This window comes from Seriola dumerili, unplaced genomic scaffold (genome assembly GCF_002260705.1).
Source record: "Seriola dumerili isolate Sdu_G_001 unplaced genomic scaffold, Sdu_1.0 BDQW01000012.1, whole genome shotgun sequence".
NCBI lineage: Eukaryota > Metazoa > Chordata > Actinopteri > Carangiformes > Carangidae > Seriola > Seriola dumerili.
In genome coordinates, this window is record NW_019174267.1 from 1,169,808 (window position 1) to 1,194,545 (window position 24,738).

The 24,738-nt window shown below is 41.1% G+C and overlaps 2 protein-coding genes across 2 annotated transcripts; both read right to left on the reverse strand.

Moving 5' to 3' along the window:
- Positions 1–3,972: 3,972 nt before the first annotated feature.
- On the reverse strand, positions 3,973–11,840 carry gpn1 (GPN-loop GTPase 1). The gene is made up of 13 exons (XM_022750233.1): positions 11,638–11,840; positions 10,097–10,190; positions 9,899–10,005; positions 9,170–9,207; positions 8,505–8,583; positions 8,280–8,374; positions 7,574–7,619; positions 7,316–7,462; positions 6,950–7,032; positions 6,322–6,361; positions 6,159–6,249; positions 5,046–5,153; positions 3,973–4,424 (listed from the first exon to the last, which is right to left on the reverse strand). Exons 1-13 carry the CDS (start codon positions 11,809–11,811, stop codon positions 4,318–4,320), a joined length of 1,209 nt encoding a protein of 402 aa, XP_022605954.1. The 5' UTR covers positions 11,812–11,840; the 3' UTR covers positions 3,973–4,317.
- A 2,879-nt stretch (positions 11,841–14,719) lies between these two features.
- Positions 14,720–23,628, reverse strand: LOC111225192 (globoside alpha-1,3-N-acetylgalactosaminyltransferase 1-like). The gene is made up of 11 exons (XM_022749919.1): positions 23,546–23,628; positions 19,531–19,572; positions 19,291–19,401; positions 18,951–18,983; positions 18,146–18,280; positions 17,879–17,987; positions 17,280–17,393; positions 16,896–17,012; positions 16,622–16,752; positions 16,365–16,442; positions 14,720–14,887 (listed from the first exon to the last, which is right to left on the reverse strand). The coding sequence occupies exons 1-11, from the start codon at positions 23,617–23,619 to the stop codon at positions 14,740–14,742; spliced, it is 1,092 nt and encodes a 363-aa protein (XP_022605640.1). The 5' UTR covers positions 23,620–23,628; the 3' UTR covers positions 14,720–14,739.
- Between the last annotated feature and the right edge of the window lie 1,110 nt (positions 23,629–24,738).

Below are 24,738 nucleotides of genomic sequence, written 5' to 3' on the forward strand. Positions count from 1 at the left end.
TGAGAGTTTCACTGCTCCAGAGGATTCATGTCGGTGTCTGCCAGTTCAAACCAGCTGAAACCAGTTCACCAGAGAGAGAGAGTGTGTGTGTGTGTGTGTGTGTGTGTGTGTGTGTGTGTGTGTGTGTGTGTGTGTCCTGCTCCAGTATGAATGAGCAGCCTGACTCTCAGCCAGCAGTCGTGTGTTTTATTTGTGTCGGCGAGGCGTCGTGACTCTCAGCGTTTCTGTTTCTGGTTCTGTCTGAAGCCCACTGCGGAGGAGGGGAGAGAGAGAGGGAGAGAGAGGGAGAGGGGGGAGGGGTGAGCGAGCTGCAGGCAGAGGAGGAGAGAGAACAGACAACAGTGTGGGCTGAATGTCAGCGGAGGTGAGTCACTGCTGCTGCTGCTGCTGGGGGAGGCTTCTAGAAACTCACCTGATGGAGAGAGAGAGAGAGAGAGAGAGAAAGAGAGATACAGACAGAGAGAGAGAGAGAGAGAGAGAGAGAGAGAGAGAGACAGAGAGAGAGAGAGAGAGAAAGAGAGAGAGAGAGACAGAGAGACAGACAGAGAGACAGATGGACAGCCCTCTGAGCCTTGGTTTCCTCCAGTCCTCCTTGTTTTTCAGGACTTTCCTCTCGTGCAGTCTTCAGCTCAGATCAGCTGTTTTCATTTTTCTTTGTGAGAATTTGAGTCTAAAACTGAAACTTCAACATTTTGTGTGACTCGTGTTTAAAGACGACACTCCAACATCTGCAACAGCATGTGAGCGTTCGTCAGGGACAGAGGCATAAATCATTAAACTGCTCCTGGTGTTTATTCAGCCTCGGTTCTGCTCTCTCTCCCGCTGAACTCTGGGAGGTGAAGTCTGAACATCCAGGTGATCCAGGGGAACCAGGTGATCCAGGTCCAGCTGCAGCAGCTACAACATCAAGTGTTCAACCATCACAAGAGCAATCATTGTGTTTGGACATGTGTGTTTTGGCACGGTGGGCCAGTGTTAATCCCTGTCTCCTCACAACAGGAAGGTTCTGTGTTGGAACCTGCGGGACAGCTGGAGCCTTTCTGTGTGCAGTTCTCATGTTCTCCCTCCGGGTTAATTGGCAAATCTAAGTGGCCTGTAGGGGGCGTCCTGATGGGCACATACCATATGTGCGTACTGAGCCCTGAGCAGCAGGTCCCGGGTTCGACTCCCAGCCGGCCGGATCCTTTACTGCATGTCTCTCTCCCACTCTCTCTCCTGTATTTCCTGTCTCTCTCCACTTTCCCTGTCAAATAAAAGCATCAATAAATATGAAAAAAAAACCCAAAATATCATACATCTATCATATGATTATAAAAACGAATTAAATAATAATGATAATAATAATAATAATGAGAAGTTGTTTGTCGTGTCAGGTGACCTGTTCAGGGTGTAACTACATGCGATAAGGATCAGCAGTTTGGGTAATGTATGGATTTAATGCGAGTACTCGTTTGTGTATTTCTGATGATTTAACTGGAAAATATTTAATACTTGTTAGAATAAAACTCAAACCTGTGTAGATGTTGGATTTACTGCAGAGTGAAGTCAGACTCTCGTCTTCATTATCTACATCTCCATGATTCCAAACTCTCATTTGTGTAAGCTGAGTGTCTCCATGTTGTTTCATATGATGTGACGCCCCTCCCATCGTTGCCCTCCTGCACATCAGCAGGCAGCTGGTTGGCATGGGGGGGGGGGGGGGGTCATCAGCTGATGCTGTTCACCTGTTCACCTGGGCCTCCTGGAGTATAAAAGCCGACCCCTGTGCTCACCTGTTCTCTCCCTCCCACCTGCTGACAGCCATGTGGTTCCCGTTCACACATACACCACGTGCCTGATTCCCGCCTCCACTTAATACATCTCGTTTTTTAGCAGAACTTTGTTTTATCTCTTTTATCGTCACATTCATCCAGTTTGTGACAATAATCAGTGAAGAAACACTGAACCCACCAGCACTTACACTTGGTGCGTGATCACTCACCTGATCTGAAACAGAGTTGAGAGTTTCAGGCGCTGAAGCTGAGGAACCTGTTTGTGCACGGAGGTGTTGTTGTTGTCTCCTGAACTCATCACCCTGAGCTTCATGTCAAACGTTCAATTATCTTCTGAAAGTTTCTCTTCTCATCAACACACTGAATGAAGCGAGTGGAAAGTGACTCATCTGCCGCTCGCTCCGACCACGCTGCCGGATTTCAGCGAGCGTGTAGGCGACCAGAACACAGCCCAGTGTTGGCACAGTGTTGGCACAGTGTTGGCAGATGGTCGGCAGGCGGGGGACGTGAATTCATTCACGGAGCTCAGAATGAATGAAGACAATGGAGCGCTGCTGAAAGAAAAGCACAGCTTCTGTGTGAGGAGAGAATCACAGATCAACACAACACTGATCAGTTCTACCAGAAAAACACCAGAGAAGAAGAGAAGCAGCAGCTGCAGCTCAATCAATGTACATTTAACAAAGTGAACAGTGTGTGCGAATCTCCTTAACCAGCCATCTTTGTTTATCTTCGTCTACCTGCTCCAACTCCTCAGGCCTGACGGTGAAGGACCAACTCTCTAAATCTAAAACTTGAAGCAGAAGATCTGAAGCTCTGAAAAGATCAAATTTAAAGATCCATAACTCTGTTGAGGAAGACTGTGATACTGTCAAAAGCTCCAGAACTAATGGACCAATGGTAGAGATTGTTCTTGCGTCGGGACTGTGTCGGAATATCCCAGATATGAGCGCCGCCATGTTGTGCTAGCGACGTCTTTTTGGGTCAGATTCTGTGCAGTGATGTTGGGGGGGGTGGAGCCATAGCATGAAGGTCCCGCCCATACACCTGCTCGACCCAACTGGGAGTCATTCACAGCTGTCAGTCATGATGTTACGCTCCTGTTTCACAGCTTTACAGAACGACCTGAAATGACTCTGAATCCATTAACATGAAGGGGGTGGGGCTTATGAGCTATACTGCCGCCAGCCACCAGGGGGCGGCAGAGATGTTTTGGAGCTGTGATGTCATCCATCTTTATATCAATCCTGATCCAGTTTTTCAGACTAACATCCTGAGTCCTTTAGTACTGAGGATTCACTGATACTGAGTCTTTTTCTTATTTACATTTTATTTACTAATTTATTTTTCACGAGCTCTTTGATCCAAAAAACGACAAATCACATCAACATCAAGTGTTGATGTGATTTAGAGGGAAAAAGAAACTTGTGAAGTTGCTGTGACATGTTCAACTAGAGAGACGACGTCTCACTCTGCTGCAGTTTCAGAAGATGTTACAGAGTGGAGCCAAATAATCGACAATTAATATTAATTGGTTATTTAAAACCTGAAAAGTTTTTAATAACTTTTTATGTTCAGCCCAGTGAAAGAGATGAGAATTATTTATGAACAATTATGTTTGTTTCTCTTAATTAATCATGACACACGACCTGGACAAGCAGCTGAAACCGACGGATAAATGACTGGATGGATGAACCAATTCAAAAATTACCTATTCATTTGACGTACCAAAACATTTTAGAACTAAGATTCCCGCCGACAGAAAAGGCTAGAAAAGCTATTCAAGACTTTTCAATAACTTTAAAAAGTCTTTCAGCAGTTTTGTGAGGAAACTGAAATCAAGACTCACAGATACCCTGTAAGAGGAGAGGAGATCACAGCTTCGTTGTCTTTGGAGTTTAGTGAATCTATTTTGACAAACTCTGGTGCGACCAAATAAATTCTCACCTTCACACCCTCTCTTCACTCTCATGCAGCAAAATGTTCACGGTGTAGAAACTGAAGAAGAACAGAGTTCAGTAAAGAAAGGATCAGATTTTGATCAGGTTTATTTTAGCCTTCAGTTCAAACATCGATCATTAGGATCAAGTCTCTATGTTTCGGACGGAAGCTGTTCATCCCTCCAGCAGAGTCCAGACCTGGAGCTGGTCTGGAGTCTCATGGTGGAAAATGCCACAGTCGTCAAATTAAAAAACCAGCATTGAATGAAACACTCACTTTTATTTGATCCTTTCAGAGCTTTTACAAACAAAAGTCAACAAGAATAGAATAGAGTCTGTTCTGATATAAAAATATAACTTTTAAAGGAAGAAGCGACACGGAGGAGCAGCCAAGCACGGGGTCAGAGGTCACATGATCAGACAGGAAGTGCAGGTCAGATATTCTGAAGATAAAACACCAGTGATTGAAGAATCTGCTTCACGTCCACAGCATCTGTTCCAGGTAATAGTCCGTACCCCAGAGAGGGAATCTGTTCCCTCACCTGCCTCCTGTCACGGTCCTCGTATCCTGGCAGAGTCAGATGTCAAGTTGTAGAGGTCAGAGGTCAGGGTCCCTCAGGCGGCGCAAACTTCCTGTTTCGGACCTGAACGACTTCCTTCCTCTCCTTCAGGAAGTTTCCGAAGGCGTCGCTCTCTTTGCTTTCCTCCGTGACTGAAACATGGAGAACAAACGAGTCTGTCGTCTGACGTTCATCAAACTCAAACATGAACCTGGTTTCTGTTCTTAACTTTTATTTCTTGTTTATTCATGTGACTGAGGTTTCTGTGTTTAACGGCGTACACTGCCCTCTACAGGCAGAGAGCAGGAACTACAGAAACACTGCAGCTGAGTTTAAAGTTTTCAGTAAGATAGAAAAGTTGTAATCATTTCATTTATTTTCTTAAAGCTGATTAGTTTTAGTTTGATTATTATTTACAGCCCATAATTTCTATTGAAATCAATATGACACTTTCATACAGTTACGTTTGTGATTTAAAGCAGTTTAACCACCAAATCACAAAAAGTTTTCTTCTCCAACATGAACTGACTGAGCTGCTGCCTTTTTTAGTTATGTGGATATTTTTCATTTACAGATAACTAGATCAATCAATCAATCAATCAATCAATCAATCAATCAATCCCTCTGACTGGCTACAGCAGAGATGTTCTGTAGTTTAAAGAGATTAAATTACACATTTCTATGACATAATATATTTAAAAATCAGATACATTTTATTTTGATCAAATATTTAGTTGCTGCATTTTGTACATCTGTGTTTTATTTTTTCTCACCGCCGTGGTCGATGTCGTCCGTGTCACTTTCCTCCCCCTCTTCCTCGCAGTCGTCAGGGTTACCACGTGTCATGATGAGGTCACTGGGTCCGGCGATGTCAACGTCCTCTGTGGACAGGAAGTCAATCAGCCAATTACAACGATAAAGTGAGCTCTCAGAAGAGACGCACAGATCTGATCTGACGGCTCGTCGTAGTTCAGGTGTGACGGATCCATTAATCTGAGCTGCCGACACCACAGTAATCCCAGCCTACGGTTACCTTCAGGTGATAGTGACTTCCTCCACTGAACCATCAGTTAATTACTTTCTCATTTAATGTATTGATCACTTGGTTTACACAGAGTCAGAAAATATGGTCAAAAATGTCTATTTTCGGGGCGTCGAGTGGCGTAGTGGTCTAAGCAGGCGCCCCATGTGTAGAGGCTACAGTCCTCGCTGCAGTCGGCCCCATCGGACGGCCTTTGCTGCATGTCATTCCTCCTCTCTCTGCCTCCCCATTCCCTGTCTCTCTACTGTGCTATCAAATAAAGGCATAAAAAAGCCCAAAAAATATACTTAAAAAAAACCTCAAACCCTCACGAGCTGGAACCACCTGTTTAAAAACAACTTTCAACAGTTACTGGACCGAATACAAGACGATATAAGGTTTCAGCTGATATTCAATGATATAAAAATGAATTTTTTTGACACCTAAATGATTCATTAACAGTGTTAAAATAAGGATTTAGAGTCATTTTAATTAGTAATTAACTTATTAAAATGACTGGTACATAAGAAAATGAATGTTGTAATAACATCTGTTCTTCACCCTCCTCGTCCTTTGTGTGAAAAAAGTAAATGAAGAAAAGTCTGAAATATAAAATGTAATTGGGATTTGGCGCCTCCTGGTGGCTGCGAGCTGCTACTGCCACAACAAATATTTCACATTTTATTTTATAAGTAATTTCTTTAATAACCTCAGAGAAAACTTTTTGGGATGAACTATGTCATTTGGTAATAACTTCGGAGCAGACGGACACTTCCTTTTAAAGTAAAAACTATATTTCTTATTACCAATAAATCACTTAGTTTTAGCCCTTTTATTTTATGTTGTGAGTATCTGTCGGCCGTACCTGTCGCAGGTGTTTTTGTCATGTCCACAGCTCCGAGGTCCTTCCTGAGACGCTCTATCTGCTCCTGCTGCTTCTTGCTCTGAGCCTCCGCCTGATGGACAGGAGGTCAGTGAAAACATGGAGAGAAAAGACAGAAAACACACACTGACAGAAACACACTCACCAGCTGTTTGCGGAGTCGTTCATACTCGGGTCGATAGTCTCTGAGGAAGGAGAAGAAGAAGAGTTCAGTTTAATTTTCCTCCGTGACAAGAAAAGCAAACATGAAGCAGGCGACAGACGAGAAGAGAAACTCTGACACACCGACACACCGTCGTTTTCATCAACCTCCAGAGTGTGAGTCGGATTCTGTGATAAACGAGTGATGAATGAAAGGAAAAGAGCAGAGACACGTCTTCAGCTTGTCTCATGACTCTGCTGCTCCAAGGTTTTTTACTTTCTTCTCCATCGTTTGGTTTGTGTGCAGATTGGTTGGTTTGCAGAGATTAGTGATGCTGCCGATACCGATCATTAGTCACACACTGCGGATGGCATACGTTATATCAGTCTTTGTAGAAGCTGCACGCGGCCAACATGTTGTTTTGATGCTCTGATAATGATCTAGTAAAGGCGGGTCGTAGCAGATCCTAAATTTTGCTGCAGCTCGTCTTTAGTTGCTGCTACTTTATTGTTTTGTCCCAGTCTGGATTTGAACCCACGACCTTTCACACCCACAGAGAGGATCCTACCTCTCAACCATTCACCACACAGCTCAACAGTGACGAGCGTGAGCTTTAACCCCGCCCACTGACCTCTCATACTCCTTGGCTGCATCCTCCACCTGAACGAAGAGCTCGTCCAATCCGCTTCCTGTGACTGCGGACACGCCCACCACCTGCAGAAACACAGACGACAGTGTCAGGACAGATCTGATGGGTTCTACTCATGATTCTAATGCAGGTTACCATGGTTACCGTAGTGATCTACCCTGGTTATGAGCCAGCTTTGTTATATCAAGTCAGTACGTCAGTTACACGCCTTTAAAGCAGCTCCTCAGCTGTTTACACTTGACTTCGTGTCACTTCTATTTTATGTATTAAATATAAATAGTTATTTATTTACATAGTTAAACCCATATTCATCTGGTACAGGTCTCAGGTCTGTGCCACTCCTCTTACCCTCAGGCTGGTGTAGAACTCGTCCAGGACTAGACTCATCGAGCGCGTCAGGTTGCTCACATACGAGGTTTCCTGGTTCAGGGCGTCCTGGAAAACCTCAAAGTCCTTCATCCACTCCACTGCGAAGCTGTGGTCGATGATGTCGGTCTGCACAAACAACAACAACAACAACAACAACAACAAGTCAACGATGAGCCAACAGGTGATCATGACTCAACAGCAGAATAAAGTCACGCGGCTGACAGGAAGTGACCTCACCTTGTTCATGACGACGATGAAGGGCAGCTTGGTCTTATAGAGAATACTGCGGGAGAGAAACAGCAGCTGAGACTCACAGGAAACAGTGAGACATTTGTCCATGAAGCGGCTATTTGTCTTTCAAATAAATTGAAGTCCAACATAAAAATCAAAAGGCCACTGATGCATCATGGGGGATGTAGTTTACGCAGGCAAAATAATATATTGTCCAAATATATCTGCATTTTCTTTTGGATTTATTCATCCAAACAAGCAGCAAACCAAGGAACACAGGCCCACCCAGGTGCATGCTGGTCCTAAACCAGTCCACCTACCTAAATAACCTCATGTGCCCATAGCGTTTCCCAAAATAAACAAAATACTAGTAAACCAAACTAACTTTTCCAGATAAGGAAATAATATGAAGAAACTAACGACTAACAAAAGAGAATATTATCAAAAAATAAACCAAAATAACTGAAGTATTCCAAAAAACATGAATAAATAAAAGAAAAACAAACTAGTAAATAGCTCCTACAGTCTACGTGTGTCTGACACATTAGAATAACAGCTGTAGCTTTCTGAATCTTGATTCACAACTATTGAGGTGTTTGGACTCGTCTCACGTCTCTGTAGTGATGTCACTGTGATGTCATGTTGATGAGCAGTGATGTCATTACTGACAGACCACACTGCTGTACTGAGGGTGATGAGTTCAGTGTGGTACCTGCAGGCGTAGAGCATGTTGGACATGAACGTGACGGGGCTGACGCTGCGGGACGTGTCCATCACATAAATCACGACACAGGGGAAGGAGGAGGCCTGAAACACACACACACACACACACACACACACACACACACACACACACACACACACACACACACACAATAAACAGAGTGTAATAGCATCAGCAAAGAAACATAAACAGAGACGCGGTGTTCAGACCTACCAGAGCCTCTGTGATAATGGTTCCAGACGCTGACCAGGTGAAGACCTCAATCTGACCTGGGGTGTCAATCAGCACGTACCTGCAGAGGTCAAAGGTCATCAGACACACCAATACACAAGAGAGACAAACTTTATGAGGTATCCTGCTCTCATACACCAACATCTCTCTTCCGGTTAGAGCAGAGGATGTGGGAGTGGTTAACAGCCATGTGTCTGTAGGATTTCAAACGCTGCTGCCGAGTTTGAAGCTGTTCAGATTTACAGTGAAGTGTGATGTAAACACTTCCCTCGATGTCCTGGAGTTTGTGGATTCCTATTTCACTTTGAGGTTTAGAGAACTGTGCTCAGTCATATTCTTATAATGCAAACTGGATTTTTCTGTAAATGTGGCAGCCCACTTTTGTCATTTCCTCGTCTACTGATGGTGAATCAAGAAAACACAAAATCACTCATATTTGAAAAGATAACACTTATTGAAAATGTGGCGATCTGTCATTGGTTTACGTTAAAAAAAAAGAAAGAAATGCAGCAAGTTGTTTTGCTGCTGGAATTTAAGACCAATCAGCTGCTGCTCCTGCACATTAGACTGAGGATGAGGGTGAGGACACATCTTCGGTCCTACCCGAACACACTCAGCTGTACAGAGACACACAGGCTGATACTGACCTGTGATTCTGCTGCTTCTTCTCTATGAACTGCATCACCTGGAGAACACACACAGACACACCTGTTATACAATCTCAGTTTGTTCAGTCTGTTGTTTGTGATGATTTCATCAGACTCTTTGCATCTGGAAACTAAAACCAAAACTGTTTCATTCAGTTCCAGAGGAGATCAGAGATTATTGTCTCATGTCCCATCCAGACTGGATTTCTGTCTGCAGGATGATTGTCAGAGATTTTAATCCAGTCCAGAGCATGGGGGTCATTGTCAACCCCCCTACAAAGGTAATAATTTCAGCCCAGATGATCTCCTGCTTTTCTGTGAACTGGCAGCTCCTCCTGTCAGGAGCCACATCCTGACAGGAGGAGCAGCTCGTCCAACTGTCTTCTTCAAATCAGTCCAGTGTGATGTTTGTCAAAAGTGTAATAGCTAAATGTAATAGCTATTCTAAAAGATGGAACAATGCTGACATCAACATACAGACCTGTATGTCCAAACAACCGTTCAGCGCTGTGGTTTTAAACGTCTATAGTTCTAGATTAAACTCCTCAGTTCTTGACTAGATTATAATGTTCAGATCTTTAAACTAAAATAAACTTTGTGGCAGTTTAAACCAAACTTGTGGATCATTTTAACAGTCTGGACATTTGCCTCAGATCTGTCAGAGCTGTATTTTAAGGTGAAAGAGTTCACAGCTTTGGTTTAGTTCATTCAGAGCGTTGATCGAGTCACCTGATCGAAGCGTGTGGCGAACAGGTTGAGTGACGTCACGATGCCGCCGTTCGGTCCGAGACCGTACTGCTTCATCACTTCCTTGTAGTTCACAGTGTCCCTGATGTCTGAGGGGAAGACAAAAACAACAGAGCAATTCTCTACAACAGCACTGTTAAGAATATGTTCTGTGTGTCCAGGAAATAGACTGCTCCTCACCAATGTTTGCAGGGAAGGGGACTTCGTGGACGGCAGGGTCCAGGTTGATGACGTATGGAGGAGCTTTCAGAGTGTGAAGGTGAGCCGTCAGCCTCTGGAGAAAACACAAACACTCAGATCAGAACAGAGAGCTCCTTTACATAAAACAGACGTGATTTTATTTAGGATCTGGTTAATTAAGGTTTCACAGCAGGAATAATGCTGTGTTTTATATGACACAATCCTTACAGGCCTCGTCAGGAGGGGAAGATTTTTGTCTTTGTCTGTCTAAATTCAACATGTCTTTAATTTTAACTTCATGTTTGTTTACAGGTGCATTACTGCCAGATCATGGTGAACGGTTGGACACATAAGTGAGGTATTTAAATACACAAAGGTCATCTGATGTGCTTTAACAGTGCTTTAAACAGTAAAAAGCATAGAAAGAAAACAGAATAATTCTTTTAAAAGCCAGATAGATTTCATCATAGCCACATCCAAAATATTCAACATGGTGTAAACAACATGATCACATTTCTTTTTTGAATAAAAAAGAAACAGTAGGAATAGCTTCAAATTAAAATCAGTCTATGGATAAACTGTAAGTAAGTGCATTTCTTACTGAGTATTTTCACTCTTTTGTCTGATAATGAACAAACTGTTATGGACACGAGTTACCAGTTTCTATAAATCATAGAAATATTTAACAGTGTGTGGATTCTTTCTCTAATCAAAGTCATCAGAAGATTTAGTTTTATCTTCCAGTTATGGTCATAAAGTCTCCTCCTGTCAGAGCTAAGAGAAGAGTAGCAGAGAATCTGTGTTCAGTTCAAATGAAGGTATAATACTAATATATTTATTTAATGTGATAAACTCTCCTCTGTTTGTTAGCAGCTCTGTTTTCAAAACCAAAACCATTCGAACCATTTATTAAAATATCTACTGGACTTTATTATCTAATAACGTAATTGTTAACTCTTTTGTCCCTGTCAGGATCCTGTAGAAATGATTACTCCAGTTCCAGTGATCTGATTGGTCCGTAGTTTTGATCCTCTGAAGTTAACCTGCTCCGGAGCAGGTCAGGAGTTCAGCGTTGAGTTACCATGGTGATTTACCTCGCTAACAAATGAGCAACCGTCGTGGGACTGAAAACCCACAGTCAAACCTGAAGTCATCTCGGTAACCTCAAACCCTGCTTCGCGGTACAGGCCTCAGGTGAATAACAAGCCGCGGTAAGTGTTGTAAATCCTACGAGACGTGTAAATGTGAAACTAGTCTGTAAAAACTTCAAATGCTCTGATTAATACAGACATATGAAATGTCCAAACCGTGTTTATTGCCGCTAATATTAGCCTACAGCGACAGCTAACGGTGGGAACTAACGAACACGGGAATGTATTAGAGTGAAAAAACCCCGCCATTTCCTGTTCCCAAGTGATGTCCAAGAAGAAGTGTTAGTTTTTAACATCTTTTAAAACGTTTTCCTCTTTCAGCTCGTCACCTGTTACCCGAAGAAGCTAACTCATGCAGCTAGCCGCCGTTAGCCACACACGCTAACTAACCTGAACGAAGGTGGTTTTCCCGGACCCCGCCATCCCCAGCACGATCAGACACACGGGTTTGTCCCGGGGAGCAGCCCCCGGTGTCCCGCTGTCTTTCCCCGCCGCTGAACCCTCCTGGTTTTCCATCAAAACCTCCTCACGACCGGGACCGGTACGCTGCTCTGCTGCTGCCATGTTGTTTGGGTATGGCAACCGTAAAGACACAGGTACTGTCGTAAAAATACTGTACACACTTAATACATCAGTGAGAGTACAAACTTGGCACCAGGAGGCGCACACGGGTTTATATGAAAGCTTCTAACAGAGAGAGGGAGACAAACAGAGAACTTTATCTTTAACGGTTTTTCTCAAACGCTTTGGTGCAAATTCAAAAACATAATTGTCACAACTCTTAATGCAGTTCTCAAACAGGTAATGCATTTCTCAGAAAACTAAATCACCTGTGCACAGTCTAAAACAAATAAGACCTTGTTCACACATGTCAACACATGCAGTCAGTCAATCACTTAAACATTGTCACTAATGAATTAAACCTTTTCACCAGAGGTTCAAGACTTAGACGCCAAACATTTTGATGTTTGGTAAAAACCTGACTGACTTTAGAAAAAGAACTGCAAAAAATATAGAGTAAAAAATGTACACAACTCTGCACTCCAGTTACAACAGTAACATGCTGGAAAAATAATTATATTCTTTTTCAACATTGCATTGGTGTTCATTATACTGTGTACATTTCAACCTCTCAACAGATCACTGTATGGAAATGAATATGCAAATGTATATGCAAGCCTATGGAAAACAGAACAGCTTTAGATTTATCACATGGTGCATCCAAAAATTATTATACTGAAAAAGTGTAGTGGAGTGGAGCTATGCATTCAAAAAGTGGGGGTCCATAAATCTGAGACCACACGTGAAGACATTTCATTACAAATGATTATCATTTAAACAATCTGAATAAAAAGTTTAATCTTTGAAAAATTTACATGATTTTCAGAATTGTAGTATTTACTTAAAATGTTCAGTGGGGCATAGGTCATGTGACTGTGGAGGGAAGTCTGTGACAGTCAGGACTCTTCATAATAATAATAACCAGCTTTATTTTTATAGCACTTGAACAAAGTGCTTTACAAGACAAGAAAAAATTGAGGACGAACACTAAAGAATGAATGATAAAAACAAGTTTAAAATTGTTATAACATTGGGGGGAGGAAAAGTGACAATGAGGTTCAGTAAAAATGAGATAAAACTGTGTAAAATAATTAAATTAATCAATAAGACTTAATATAACAGATTTAAAACATTAGTAGAATTAGACCCCAAGCCCCGAAAAAGCACACCTATAAAATATGTCTCTAAAAGGGATTTAAGAGGCTTAGGAGCTTCCCAATCTTATCTCCTCCGGGAGGTTGTTCCAGAGGGTGGGGGCTTGAACAGAGAAAGCTCGGTCACCCTTGATCCTCAGCTGAGATTGTGGGATAGCTAATAGAGCTTTGGCTGAGGACCTCAGGTTGTGACTGGGCACAGAAGGTGTCAGTAAGTCCTGAGATGTACTCAGGTGCTAGTACAGACAGAGCTTTAAAAGCCATTAATAAAACCTTCAAATCAATTGTAAAATTTACTGGAAGCCAATGAAGAGATGCTAAAATAGGAGTAATATGCTCTGTCTTCTATTATTTTTGGTTATAAGTCTGGCTGCTGCATTTTGGACTAGCTGTAATTTATGTAAACTCTGTTTGTTCAAACATTTACAAAGGGAGTTGCAGTAGTCCAAACGAGAGGATATAAAAGCATGAATGACAGTCTTAAGATTCTTGTGGGATAAAATAACTCTGATATTGGAGATTCTCCTGAGCTGTAAGAAACAGGATTGGACAACTGTATTTACATGCTTATTCAGGCTGAGCTGATTATCAAAGATCTCTGGTGTTCGTGTAGTTCTTGCAAAGCTTTGAGGTGTGTTTGGGTCACTGTCCTGCCGCAGTACGAATCCTCCTCCACAAAGATGCAAACCAGAAGGTGTAGCATTTCTCTGAGGGATGCAGTGGTGCCTCTCCTCAGTCAGGGTGACGTCAGTTTGGTGCAGGAATATTCCCATGTTTGACTGTGGGTTTTAATAATCCATGGTATCATTGTCTCTCCTGTTCTTCTCCTTACATACGCCCTTCTGTTGCATCTCATCTGCTGTGAAATGCTGATATTTCTTTATTATCTATTTTACACTTTTAGCATTGTAAGTGTCTTTCCACTGTCACTTACTGCAGGTGCGTGCCGGTGCAATTAATTGACGCGCGCTGGGCTTGGCTCCCAATAAACATTGTCCAAACAATTCCCATTGCTTTGCTCTATTTATTGCTTCCACACATAAGCACAATAAGGGACAGCACATCCGTTTGGCAATCCGGTAGCCTATTATTTAATACTGCTCCTATATCCAGACCTCAGCCGTGCCTCAGCCACGGTCAAAAACTGTTTGCCTCGGTTCACGCACACCTGGCCTCATTAGCCTGGATGTATAAATGAACTTCCCACAGGAAGTTCCCACAGCGCCACCCCCAGTACCAACAATGTTTACAACAACAAATAATAAACACACACATAAACAAATGGCTGTTACAAGCATTTTTTTTATTTTGACATGAAAGCTTAAAACATTTACATCAATACAATGGAGATAACACAAGAAAAAAGAAAATGGTATTATTATATTATATTATTATTATTATTTGGTTTTGGGGAATACAACATATCTTAGTAAATCTAGTTCTGAGCCCTGATTAAGGTAAAAGTAAACAATTATTCATTTTTAAAGCAGAGAAACAGTATCTGACCCTTGTGTCATTACATTCAGCGTCTAATATGATTACATTCCCACTTTATAGAACACAATGCACAAAACAAAATACTTAAATGAAAAGAAAATCAACACAATAAGAAGCAAATATAAATCCCTGAGATAATTCAGAAAATTTAGGTGCAACCCTTCAATACATTACGACACACCATTGTATCATCCGTGAACTTTACAGAGGAAAGCAACCCATACCAGCTCTCCCAATGATCATATTTTTATTATGTCCTGGATATTGAATTGACTCTGCGTCACTGTCCACCATTGGGCCGCACCTCTGCGTAGTTCTTAACCAGCTGGGAGATCCTGACCACTCTGATGTCCGCTGGTACCTGATCGTAATCTGACCACAAGTACTCTGGAGACAGCACCTTGGTTGGTTTGTTGTACAACAGGTACCTGTGTGACAGAGACAGAAAATACTGTAAATAAACATAAAATCACAATTTGAATACAACCCAGTCCCACGTCAGTTCCCGATTGTGTGCAGGTACACAACATGTAAACTATTGATTTTGTTACATGAGCATGAATTGTCTTTTTTTTTCTTGACAATCGATGCAACTTAATGTTGTGATTCTTCTACATTTACAGGATTTTTCTTTTGTTTTTTAGACAGAAAATATCTAATTTTAGTGAATCCAGCATTATTTAACTTTTTAATGGTTCTGTTTAGACTCTCACAGCACTTGGTTAATGTTAGAGAAAGATCATGGTCTGCTTTGAAACAGAGAAAGTTCACAGTAACTGCAGACACAACGTGTTTATTTATATTTATCCTAAAACACCAACTTTCACTAACCTCACCCACAGTGCTTTTCTTGCCTAAATCGACCGCTGGAGATGAATTGGTACAAAAATTTAATGTCATGATAACAGTGACCAAAATTATCACGGTTATGAGTATAATCACTACATTGTTAAAACAGATGTCACACCTTGCATCGCCTGATCTAGAGTTTGGGTGTCCTGCCTATTTTTAAGGTGTGACACACGCATCTCCCATAAAAAAAAAGACAGAGAAAAGACCTGTTGATGTCATATTATATACATACCAGCAACATCACATAAAACTGAATACGATACAGACACAAAAAATATAAATATATATTTTCAACAATTTTGGCAGCTGCATGTGGAGACAGAGACATTTTAGTGATGTTTTCAGTCAAAATAAATCAGAAATTTATTTAAAATGAAAAGAAATCCAACATTCAAGTAACCTGAAACTCCATGTAGACGGTTCAGCGACACAGCTGCCACGCAAACACATCAACAGGTCTTTCCTCTGTCTATTTTTGCTGCAACACGTGGGTTGCATGTGGAAAATAGGGGGGTGCCAAATCTCTAGATCACACGACACAGCAACAAGGTGTGGGACGTGTCAGACAGGTAGTGTGTCTCCCCTAACCTGTTAACATGTGTGGCGACGTTCTGCAGCCGCCACGCACACGCAATGCATCCAGTGGCCTTACAGTATCTAACAAGAGTTAAATGAACCACAGTAATTAACCATGGTTATAATGATAGTTAAAATTTAAATGGTCATACTAACCATCTGGCATTTTTACTGTGATTTACCATGAAACTGTTTCATTCTACTGACCACAGATCAAAATCTGGATGTTTATTTCGGCCTCTGGTCTGAAAGGTGAAACATTCCACGCCAACCTGCCTTCTGTTGACTTTGCAGCCGTTAATGAATGTAGCGCTTCATTCATTCAAAAATTAGTTTCCATTTTGTGCTGTGTCACAAAAAACATGGACAATTCATGTCCAGGAACACAAAATCAAATTATTAGCTGCATGTTGAGTTCAGGGAAACAACAACAACAGAGAAATGAAGGAACTTATGTGGAAATCCATAACACTGTACCTGTTGAGGTGACTCTCTTCCTGCCACACAGCTTCAATATTATTCTTGGCATCTTCCTCTGACTGTTCGTAACAGTACCTGATAAAATAAAAGAGGTAGAACTCTGAGACAAAGGTTTTTACCCTTCCACTATCTAAAATCTTACCATATTGTCCCCTCTTGCTCTGGCCTATCATTACTGTGTCTTTCCATTATTCATTGTCTTTTAACTAGAGATACCATGAAAATAACTCGAGGGATAATTTGGTTTTGCTTACTTGACTAGCTTGTACATTTCCTCCAGGTATCCACCCCAGACAGCAGCAGTGTAATAGTAGTCTCCTTCATCAGGAGGGATGTACGCCTTGGACGTGCCCCGACGCTCATATGGAAAATAATTCCTGGTCGTCTGAGGGGAAAAATATTAAATTATGGATTAAACAAGGCAATATCGTTCAACAATAACTGCTCAACACAAAGGTAAAACAAAAGTAAACAAACAAGAAGACTTCCATTAACTGAAGATAAATACTGTAGGAGGAAGATTAAAACCTTGTAGTAGCCACGGTGAAGCACAGCAGATAGCGGGCTGAGGGACTCTGCTCCGAAGCGGCTGTGGAAGACACTGTCGACGTCCATCATAAAAAGATAATCTGCTTCATTACGGATCTGAAATCATGACAGGTGTACAATGGCCGTGAAGTGCAAATCACAACGACCAATAACAAAACATGACAAACTAAAAAAAACACAACGACAAATCAGTTTTTGATATTTCGTTGTGATTTGCACTTCATGGCCACCGTACAGATGAGATGTGGGGCTAAAAGCATAACGGAGAGACTGGATTAGATAAAGTAAACTATATGACTAAATATAACTAACTAGTGTCACTAGCTCTCATGCTGTATACAGCCTCCACATTTCACTTCTTACCTGGTTGTCGATGGCGATGGTGGCCCATTTCATCCGGCTCAGTACCACATCCTGCCAGCGGGTGGCACTAGGGACATCGAGAACTGTGATCTTCCGGCCCGTACCCAGTTCAATCTGATCAGTCAGGTGAACAAATAAAACAAATCAAATCAATTCTGATTGTAATTTTTTAGCAACATTGACTTACTGTCAACTATCATCATCAGTTATCACTTACTGTACAGTACAGAGGTGTAACTAACGATCTATCTGACCCTCTGCTTTGCATGCTGGGTTAGATGTTAATCTTATCAGAAGTTTTTTCAGGTACCAGATTTTCCCGTTAAGCAAATGTCTGCTGTGAAAAAGTATAATCATGCAGTGCAGTGAAGAACTACTGTACATTATTAACACAAGCCAGGTCAATGCACAGTGGACCACTGTTGGTTACAGTAACAACAGAGCTAGACTGACCCGCTCTCTTAGAAAACACTGAGAGCAAAATAAACGTACAAAGTGACTAGAAATGTTATTTTGTAGTATTTACTGGTACATGTTGAGTCGTTTAGCAGTGCCAGGCCCAAAACTACTTTTATACATATTAACAAGCAACAACTCACTTTGGGAACATCTTGTTTATTGTCTGTGAAGATGTAGTAAGTGACCCGGAAGTCAACAAGAAAGTACTTTTCAGCTGACTCCAGAAAGCCTTTCAGGAAACGGGTGTATCTGTACAGATTGAGTGAAGACAAGACAAATAATACAATACAGATGTTAAGTAGGATTTATAAGGTGGCTTTACATTTTCAGGTTCATAAGGTTTTAGATCTCAGCTTCGAGCAGTGGGTCAGGTCAAACCTCACTCCTATAATATCCTGTGTACCTACTTTCCAACAGCGAGCACCACCACAGCCAGTCTTGGGTCCAGCCTCTTATAGATTGCATCTATAACCACAGGGTCAAAGGTTCCCTCCCAGACCAGAGGAGCGTTCCAGTTTGTCACTGCGTTCACATCAGTGCGTCTGGGGAGAACAAATAATTGTGGATTCAATTACAATTTGTCTGAAAAGTAACAAAAGCTGCCTACCAGCACCTGTGAAGCACGCTAATAATCATATATATCATTTGTTTAATTGAACAAAATCTTCAGCGTAGAAACGACAGTTCCCTGTTGTAAAGGGGCAACGTGCCACTGATAAGTAGTTATAGTAGTTATAAAGAGTGGTGAGTAAACCAGCGTGCAGGATACTACATCAGACCATCAACCCTTTGCTATTCTGTCCGCTAATAAAGTCTCCTGTATTTCAAGGTCATCTCCCGACGCTCTCCCGTTTTGTTGAAGCCTAAATGTAGGCAGGGATGAATTGGGTTATCAGACACACTCTTTGGCCTTTCTCCCACAAACAAAGACAGGAAAAAAGTCTGGTCACTTTAACTGGCTGAGTTTTAAGGTGGACTCCAGAAAAGGTTCTGGGAAACTCTTACTCTGTTAAGCTAACCTGTTCGCTAGCTGGTTTTCTTCCAACAAACCACCAAGTGTCTGTCTGTCTGTCTGTCTCCGCCCCTCCTGCCGCAATTTAAGAAGCTTCTGATTCGGCACATCATTTCCTCATTCACACTGTGCAGATCAAAGTGCAGATCTCTCTCTCACTGCTGCTAAAATAAAGGCATAAGATGTTTTCAGTAGCTTACCCTTTCTGTGTGCTGGGCTGCTCGTATTTCAGTCTGAAAGAGAAAAGCAAAAAATCAAATCACATTTTATTTCATCATTCAACAGAGGAAGCTCATTTGGCCAGAGGTGCATACAGGGGTTAACAGCACAAAAAGATCACGGAAAATACATAATGTAAACAATAAACTCAACAAAACAAGAGGCCAGCTTGTGATGGGGCCATATCAGTGCTCCGACCCACGAGTACTCAGTAGTCATTATTACATACATGCGTGCTCAGTAATTACCAGAGGTGGACAAAATACACAGCTCCATTACTTGAGTCACAGTACTTCTCTCTGTTAGTGAATAGATTCTCACCCAGTTTGCATTTTTAGGTCTCCGATCGTCCAGCGGCCTTTTTCTGGGCAACCTTCTATCTCTACAAACTTCAGTTCTGGCTCACGGTTGTTATCACATGGCTCACAAAAGCTGAAAAAGAAAAACACCCAATAATTATTAATGAAATGGAGAATGAAATCATTTGAAAATAGCTTCAGGATGAAACTTGGAATAATTGTGTGGTGACAGGATTAATTAATACCTTTCATTGTCTCTCACCTGGTGGATGGGATTGGATATCCTGAGTATATGTAGATGACTCTGTGAAGACACCCCAGTAAAATAAGTTAACAGTTTATCAATGCCAATCAGTGTTCCAGCACCTTACGTTCATGATAGACGGATACGAAGACGTATGAGTTAAGCAAGGAGCAAACTCGATGAGTGGCGTGTGCGTCATGGTTAAGGAACATCTTGGTTTTCATTTTGATGCCCATGTTAACAGGTTAGAATATCTCGCCTATTTTTCACACATTACGCACATATCTCCCAGCAACAATAGACCTGTCGCACCTGCAGCATCACATCAAACTAACACCTTCCTCGACAGTTGTCTCTGTCGAGGCTGAATCTTAATATGATACGAACACCAATAAAATATAAATATATTTTTAACCATTTTAGCAGCTGCATGTGGAGACAGTCGCATTTTAAAGACATTTTCTATCGAAAAATAAATCAGAAATGAATTTACAGTAACCTGTAAACTCTATGTAGAGAGACAGAGCTGCAGCAGCAGATACGCAGCCGGTGTGAACACACATGCTTCTCTGCAGCAGAACAGCAATGTCATCTGCAACGCACACGTAATACACACGCAACGCACACGCAACGGAGGCAGTGTGTTCACGGCTTTAACCAGAGACATGAGGAGTGGACAATGAAGGAATTATTTTAACTACACTGATATTACAGTTTATTGTGGTTTAGTGGTGATATTAGAATATTTTGGTGTCATTAGAATAGAAAAAATATAATTTGATAGATGTGATTTTTGTACCAATATACTGTAAATAATTTGTGTTCTATACATAAATCCATAATCCATAAATAACATTGTCAGTTAAATACATAAAATTGTAAAAAGAAAGTTTTACACTTTTCCTTTAAGCTCCAGTCTGGGGGGAAAAGGGGAAACTGTTTTTTCACCACAGATCACTTCATTCCATAAATTCAAAAGTTCAAACTTTTTTTTATTTTATTTTTTTATATATATTATGCCATTTATCTTCCATTAGCTCATGCATTATTTTTTAAATTCCTTTATTTTAGCACATATTTGATATGGCACTATTGCTTATTTAACCCATGCAACATTTCCCTCACCACACTTCAAATTATCCAAATGATTAATTCATTTTAATGAGCTACAAGAATCAAATTTCCCCTTTGTGATTTAAGCAAAACCTCCATGTTTGTTGATGTGTAGAGGAGAGGACAGAGGACCATGAGATCCACACTCAGTCACTTAATCAACAAACTGCCTGCAGCCCAAAAGTCCCAAATCAAACACACCTGCAATGAACAACAGGTTCATGCTGGATCTGGATAAATGTTAAATGCTAAAACACTGAGTGTGGATCGTTGACCTGTGACCTCCCCCTTCAGTAGGTGTGCACCACCTGATCATCACATCATATTTTATTTATATTTTATTTTATTTTACATTTTCTAAGTAGCTTCAGTTACTAAACTAGATTTCTCGAGCGAGACACTGGTTCAGTGCCTCTGGAGTCTGGGCAATAGGTAAAGGATTTCTTACCTCCCACTGGTCAAATGGATGGTGTCCAGAGTGTGTTTTATAGGTTAGAGTTATTTGTTCCCCTCCTACAGCCCTTCCCTTTCTTCCATACACCAACTGTCGTTTTGTTGTGTACAACTGCTGAACAGAGAACTTATAACTTCTATTAAATCAGTTGTCACGTCCCTTATTCCTACACTCACTTGTTTGTCCTTGGTGGCTTTACTCTCCACCTGTTCTTCGTTCTAACAAAAAGAAAGCTTTCTCCGGGGGTCTGAGTTTTAATGTCTCACAAAATGAGCCATTAAAGTCCATTTTCCAAACTAGAAACACCTATCTAGCTCTCCTCAAGTACAGTCCTCACCTTACCTGAACCTGTATGGACCGTACCTTTACTGCGTAATAGTTTTACTATCGGATTTCAACAGCAGGCCCACCGGGAAAACTCCCTGTACTCCCAAGGGCCAGATTAAAAAAAAAACAGTAATCCAACTCTGTGTCCTGGAACAGATCTTGAAATATGCAGATTGATGGGTTCAAGTTAAATTTCATCCCCAATACCTCTGATAACCAATGTTCTGAATTCAACAAAACAAAATCTTCAACATAATTCAAGTATATTTATTAATTTTCTCATTTGTACAGTTGGTTTTGTACATTATCTTATGGCTGAGAATGTAATCTAGATTACAGACAAAGTGACCTCAGGATGTGATTTCTGCTACGTGTCTTTGAACTTTACTGTTAATTTATTCCAAATGAATGTAAATCAAAGGTTAGGGATACATTGTTTGCAGTGGCGGCTGCTGGTCTTATAAGGAGGGGAAGCTCATTTTCAGCCTACATCATAGAATGTGTCCGTTTATTTATATGTAAATTCGCAGAGTGACATAAGAGAGTCGCCAAACACCACGCTAGTCGTTTTTAACAAAGACAAAGTGGCTGAGGTATCAGTAACTTCTCCAGATCAACTCCGAACAACGGAATGAAAAACTAGAAAAACGCTCCGGTGGATGCTTATACTTCAAGATCGCTGATTCGCTCATTTCGCTGTCAATCAAAAAGGGACTCAGCCTCAGACAGATCATCCAATCATCATGCAGAAGCCGAGCGTCCGGGCCAGCCAACTGCCCCATAGACCCCCAGAGACGCTGAGCGTCCGATGGGCGGGACAAAGCCCAGCATTTATCCAATGACCGTCTAGTTTGGCTGCAGTGGAACAACCCACTCACTGCTTCCCCAGTGAAGTCAGTAGACGCTCGGCGTCTACACTGTGTAAAGCGCTGTGGCGCTGCGGGGATGAACGAGAAGAAGTCGTGTCGGTTACCTGTGATAAGCAGCTGATTCTCAACAAAAGATGAACTTGTTCTAGCGCATATTTAGTCAATGAAATGTTCACACAACAGCACATATTTGACCACTTATTCTGTTGACATTTTAGGGGAAGCTGAGCTTCCCCTGCAGTCTTAGAGCAATCGCCACTGATTGTTTATAATATTAATGTAGACCATCTTACTTTTGAAGAACTATCCAAGGATTATTCCAGGAAGTTTTTATGGGACTGATATCAACTCTCTCAAAATGCTCCTAATTTTTCTCCAGGTTTCTTAATATAAAGTTTTAAACTTTGAAAATATATAAGAAAAAATGTTTTGAGGAGAGACAGTTTCAACTTGAATCCATTGCTCCTGTACTGTGTTAGGTAAAGTGCTTGAGTAGCAAGGTAATCTAATGAAATCCCTCTTTTTATAAGACTTATAAGACCAAAACAAAAAAGCCAGTGAAGACGATCAGATGTTTTTTCAGCATCAACATCTACCACTCATAAATCTCCATGGTAGTTTTTTGCGTGTTGCATTACGCCAAAGCTTGTGCTTGTATTTGTTTATAGGCTGTTTTAGCATTTGTTTAGGGAATACTGCAAACTTGGTGGAGGGACGGGGAGTGGACCACATTCAAACGTTGGGGCAGACCTTTCTTTTAATCACTTCTCTGAACATTGGGAGAGTTTTAACACTTCAACACAGCACTCATGTCAAACAACATGCACCAGACTTCAGAGGAAAAGAAAAAAAATCTAATTCATAGTAAATGATCTGAATCTGATCCAAAATCGAATGGGTTTGTTCCTGGTCCACACCCATCCCTCCAGCAAGTTTGGTGCAAATCAGGTTCATCAGTTATTTCGACAAACAAACAAACAAACAAACATAATGCCCTTGCTGCAGGTAATTATAAACTCGTTTATAATTTTATAAAAGTTACTTCTATATTTACTTCTTAACTTCTTTATTATAATGCAGTTTCATAAAAAAAAAAAAACACACACTTGTTGGTAATTTGATGTATTTTCTAGCATCATCAATTGTCAGTTACTTTGGATAAAAGCCTCTGCCAAATTAATAAATGTAAATGTATATAAAAAAGTAAAAGCCTTTAACATATATCTTAGTATAATTAGCAGAGTGGTTAAAAAAAATGAGAAAGTCTTACCCCAAAATGATGAGAAGGGAGGCACAACCACAGAAAAGGTGGGTCCTGGAAATGGAGCGTAACATAACTCTCATTATTCTCTGGATTACTTCCAAGCTACTGCCTGACCAGGCTGTTTTTACAAAGCCTACTACTGCACAGGTGGAGGTCCTCCTGATTGTGAAGTGAAACCATTCAACTATAAGAGAGAGGAGGAGGGAAAGGGAGCCCAGTGTGAGACTAACATCACTCTCATGCAACTCTAGGCAAATGTATTTGTATAGCACATTATCATAAACAGAGGTCATTCAATGTGCTTAACAGAAATGAAATCATAAATAAGAAAGCATAACAAGAAAGCAGTATAAAACAATAATATCTAAGAGATAAAATGAGATTAAAAGATTAAATGAAGGCAGAGGAGAACACAGCAGTTTCAGCATCTGTCTAAAGGGTGGGGCAGATTGGATCTCCATTGGGGGGCTGGTTCCAGCAGGGGGCAGCATAGAGGCTGAAAGCCATGTCACCCTGTTTAGTTTTAAGTCAAGGCTCCACTAACTGACCAGCTCCTGCTGATCTGAGAGACCTGTTGGCTCATAAACATGGAACATTTCTGAAATATATTAAGGGCCCAGACCATTTAGTGACTTACAGACAATAAGTACAACTTTGAATTGAACTCCCTATCTGACTGGAAACCAGAGCACAGAGCTGAGAACTGGAGTAACGTTCTGTTTTCTTAGTTTGAGTAAGAACCTGAGCAGCAGCATCTGAATAAGCTGTAGCTGTCTAATGGTTTTATTTGATAAACCAGTGAGGAGAGTGTCGCAGTTATGGACTCTGGAGGATATGAAGGCATGAGTGAGTTTTTCTCAGTCTTGGTCAGACACAGTCTCTGACCCTGGCTGTTTTTAAGATGCCAAAATGCTGATTTATTTATGTCTTTGATGTGGTCACTGACACTAAGATCCTCATCCATAATTATACTGAGATTTCTAACATGAGACACACTAAATTGTAACCTTCCTGCTTTGTTACCAGATAGAACAATCTGCTCTTTATTTAACTGCAGGAAGTTTTGTTGCATCCAGCCATTCACTTTGTCAAGGCACCAGACACAGAGAGTCAGTGGAGCTGAAATCACTAGGTGAGACAGCTATATAAATCTGTGTTTTGTTAAGTCATTGCTCGACAGAGTGGAGCTAATACTTGCT

Bases quoted from the DNA above. Each gene is read 5' to 3' on its own strand.
- gpn1 (XM_022750233.1), bottom strand. From the start codon at position 11,811: ATGGCAGCAGCAGAGCAGCGTACCGGTCCCGGTCGTGAGGAGGTTTTG. The intron at 10,006-10,096 runs GTGAGGAGCAGT...TCTTCCCCTCAG, and splicing joins CCCCTTCCCTGCAAACATTG to ACATCAGGGACACTGTGAAC. The intron at 4,425-5,045 runs GTGAGAAAAAAT...TCCATGTTTCAG, and splicing joins GGACGACATCGACCACGGCG to TCACGGAGGAAAGCAAAGAG.
- LOC111225192 (XM_022749919.1), bottom strand. From the start codon at position 23,619: ATGAGAGTTATGTTACGCTCCATTTCCAGGACCCACCTTTTCTGTGGT. The intron at 19,573-23,545 runs GTAAGACTTTCT...GTGTCTTCACAG, and splicing joins TCCCTTCTCATCATTTTGGG to AGTCATCTACATATACTCAG. The intron at 17,013-17,279 runs GTAAGAAGTGAA...TCATGATTTCAG, and splicing joins CCATCGCCATCGACAACCAG to ATCCGTAATGAAGCAGATTA.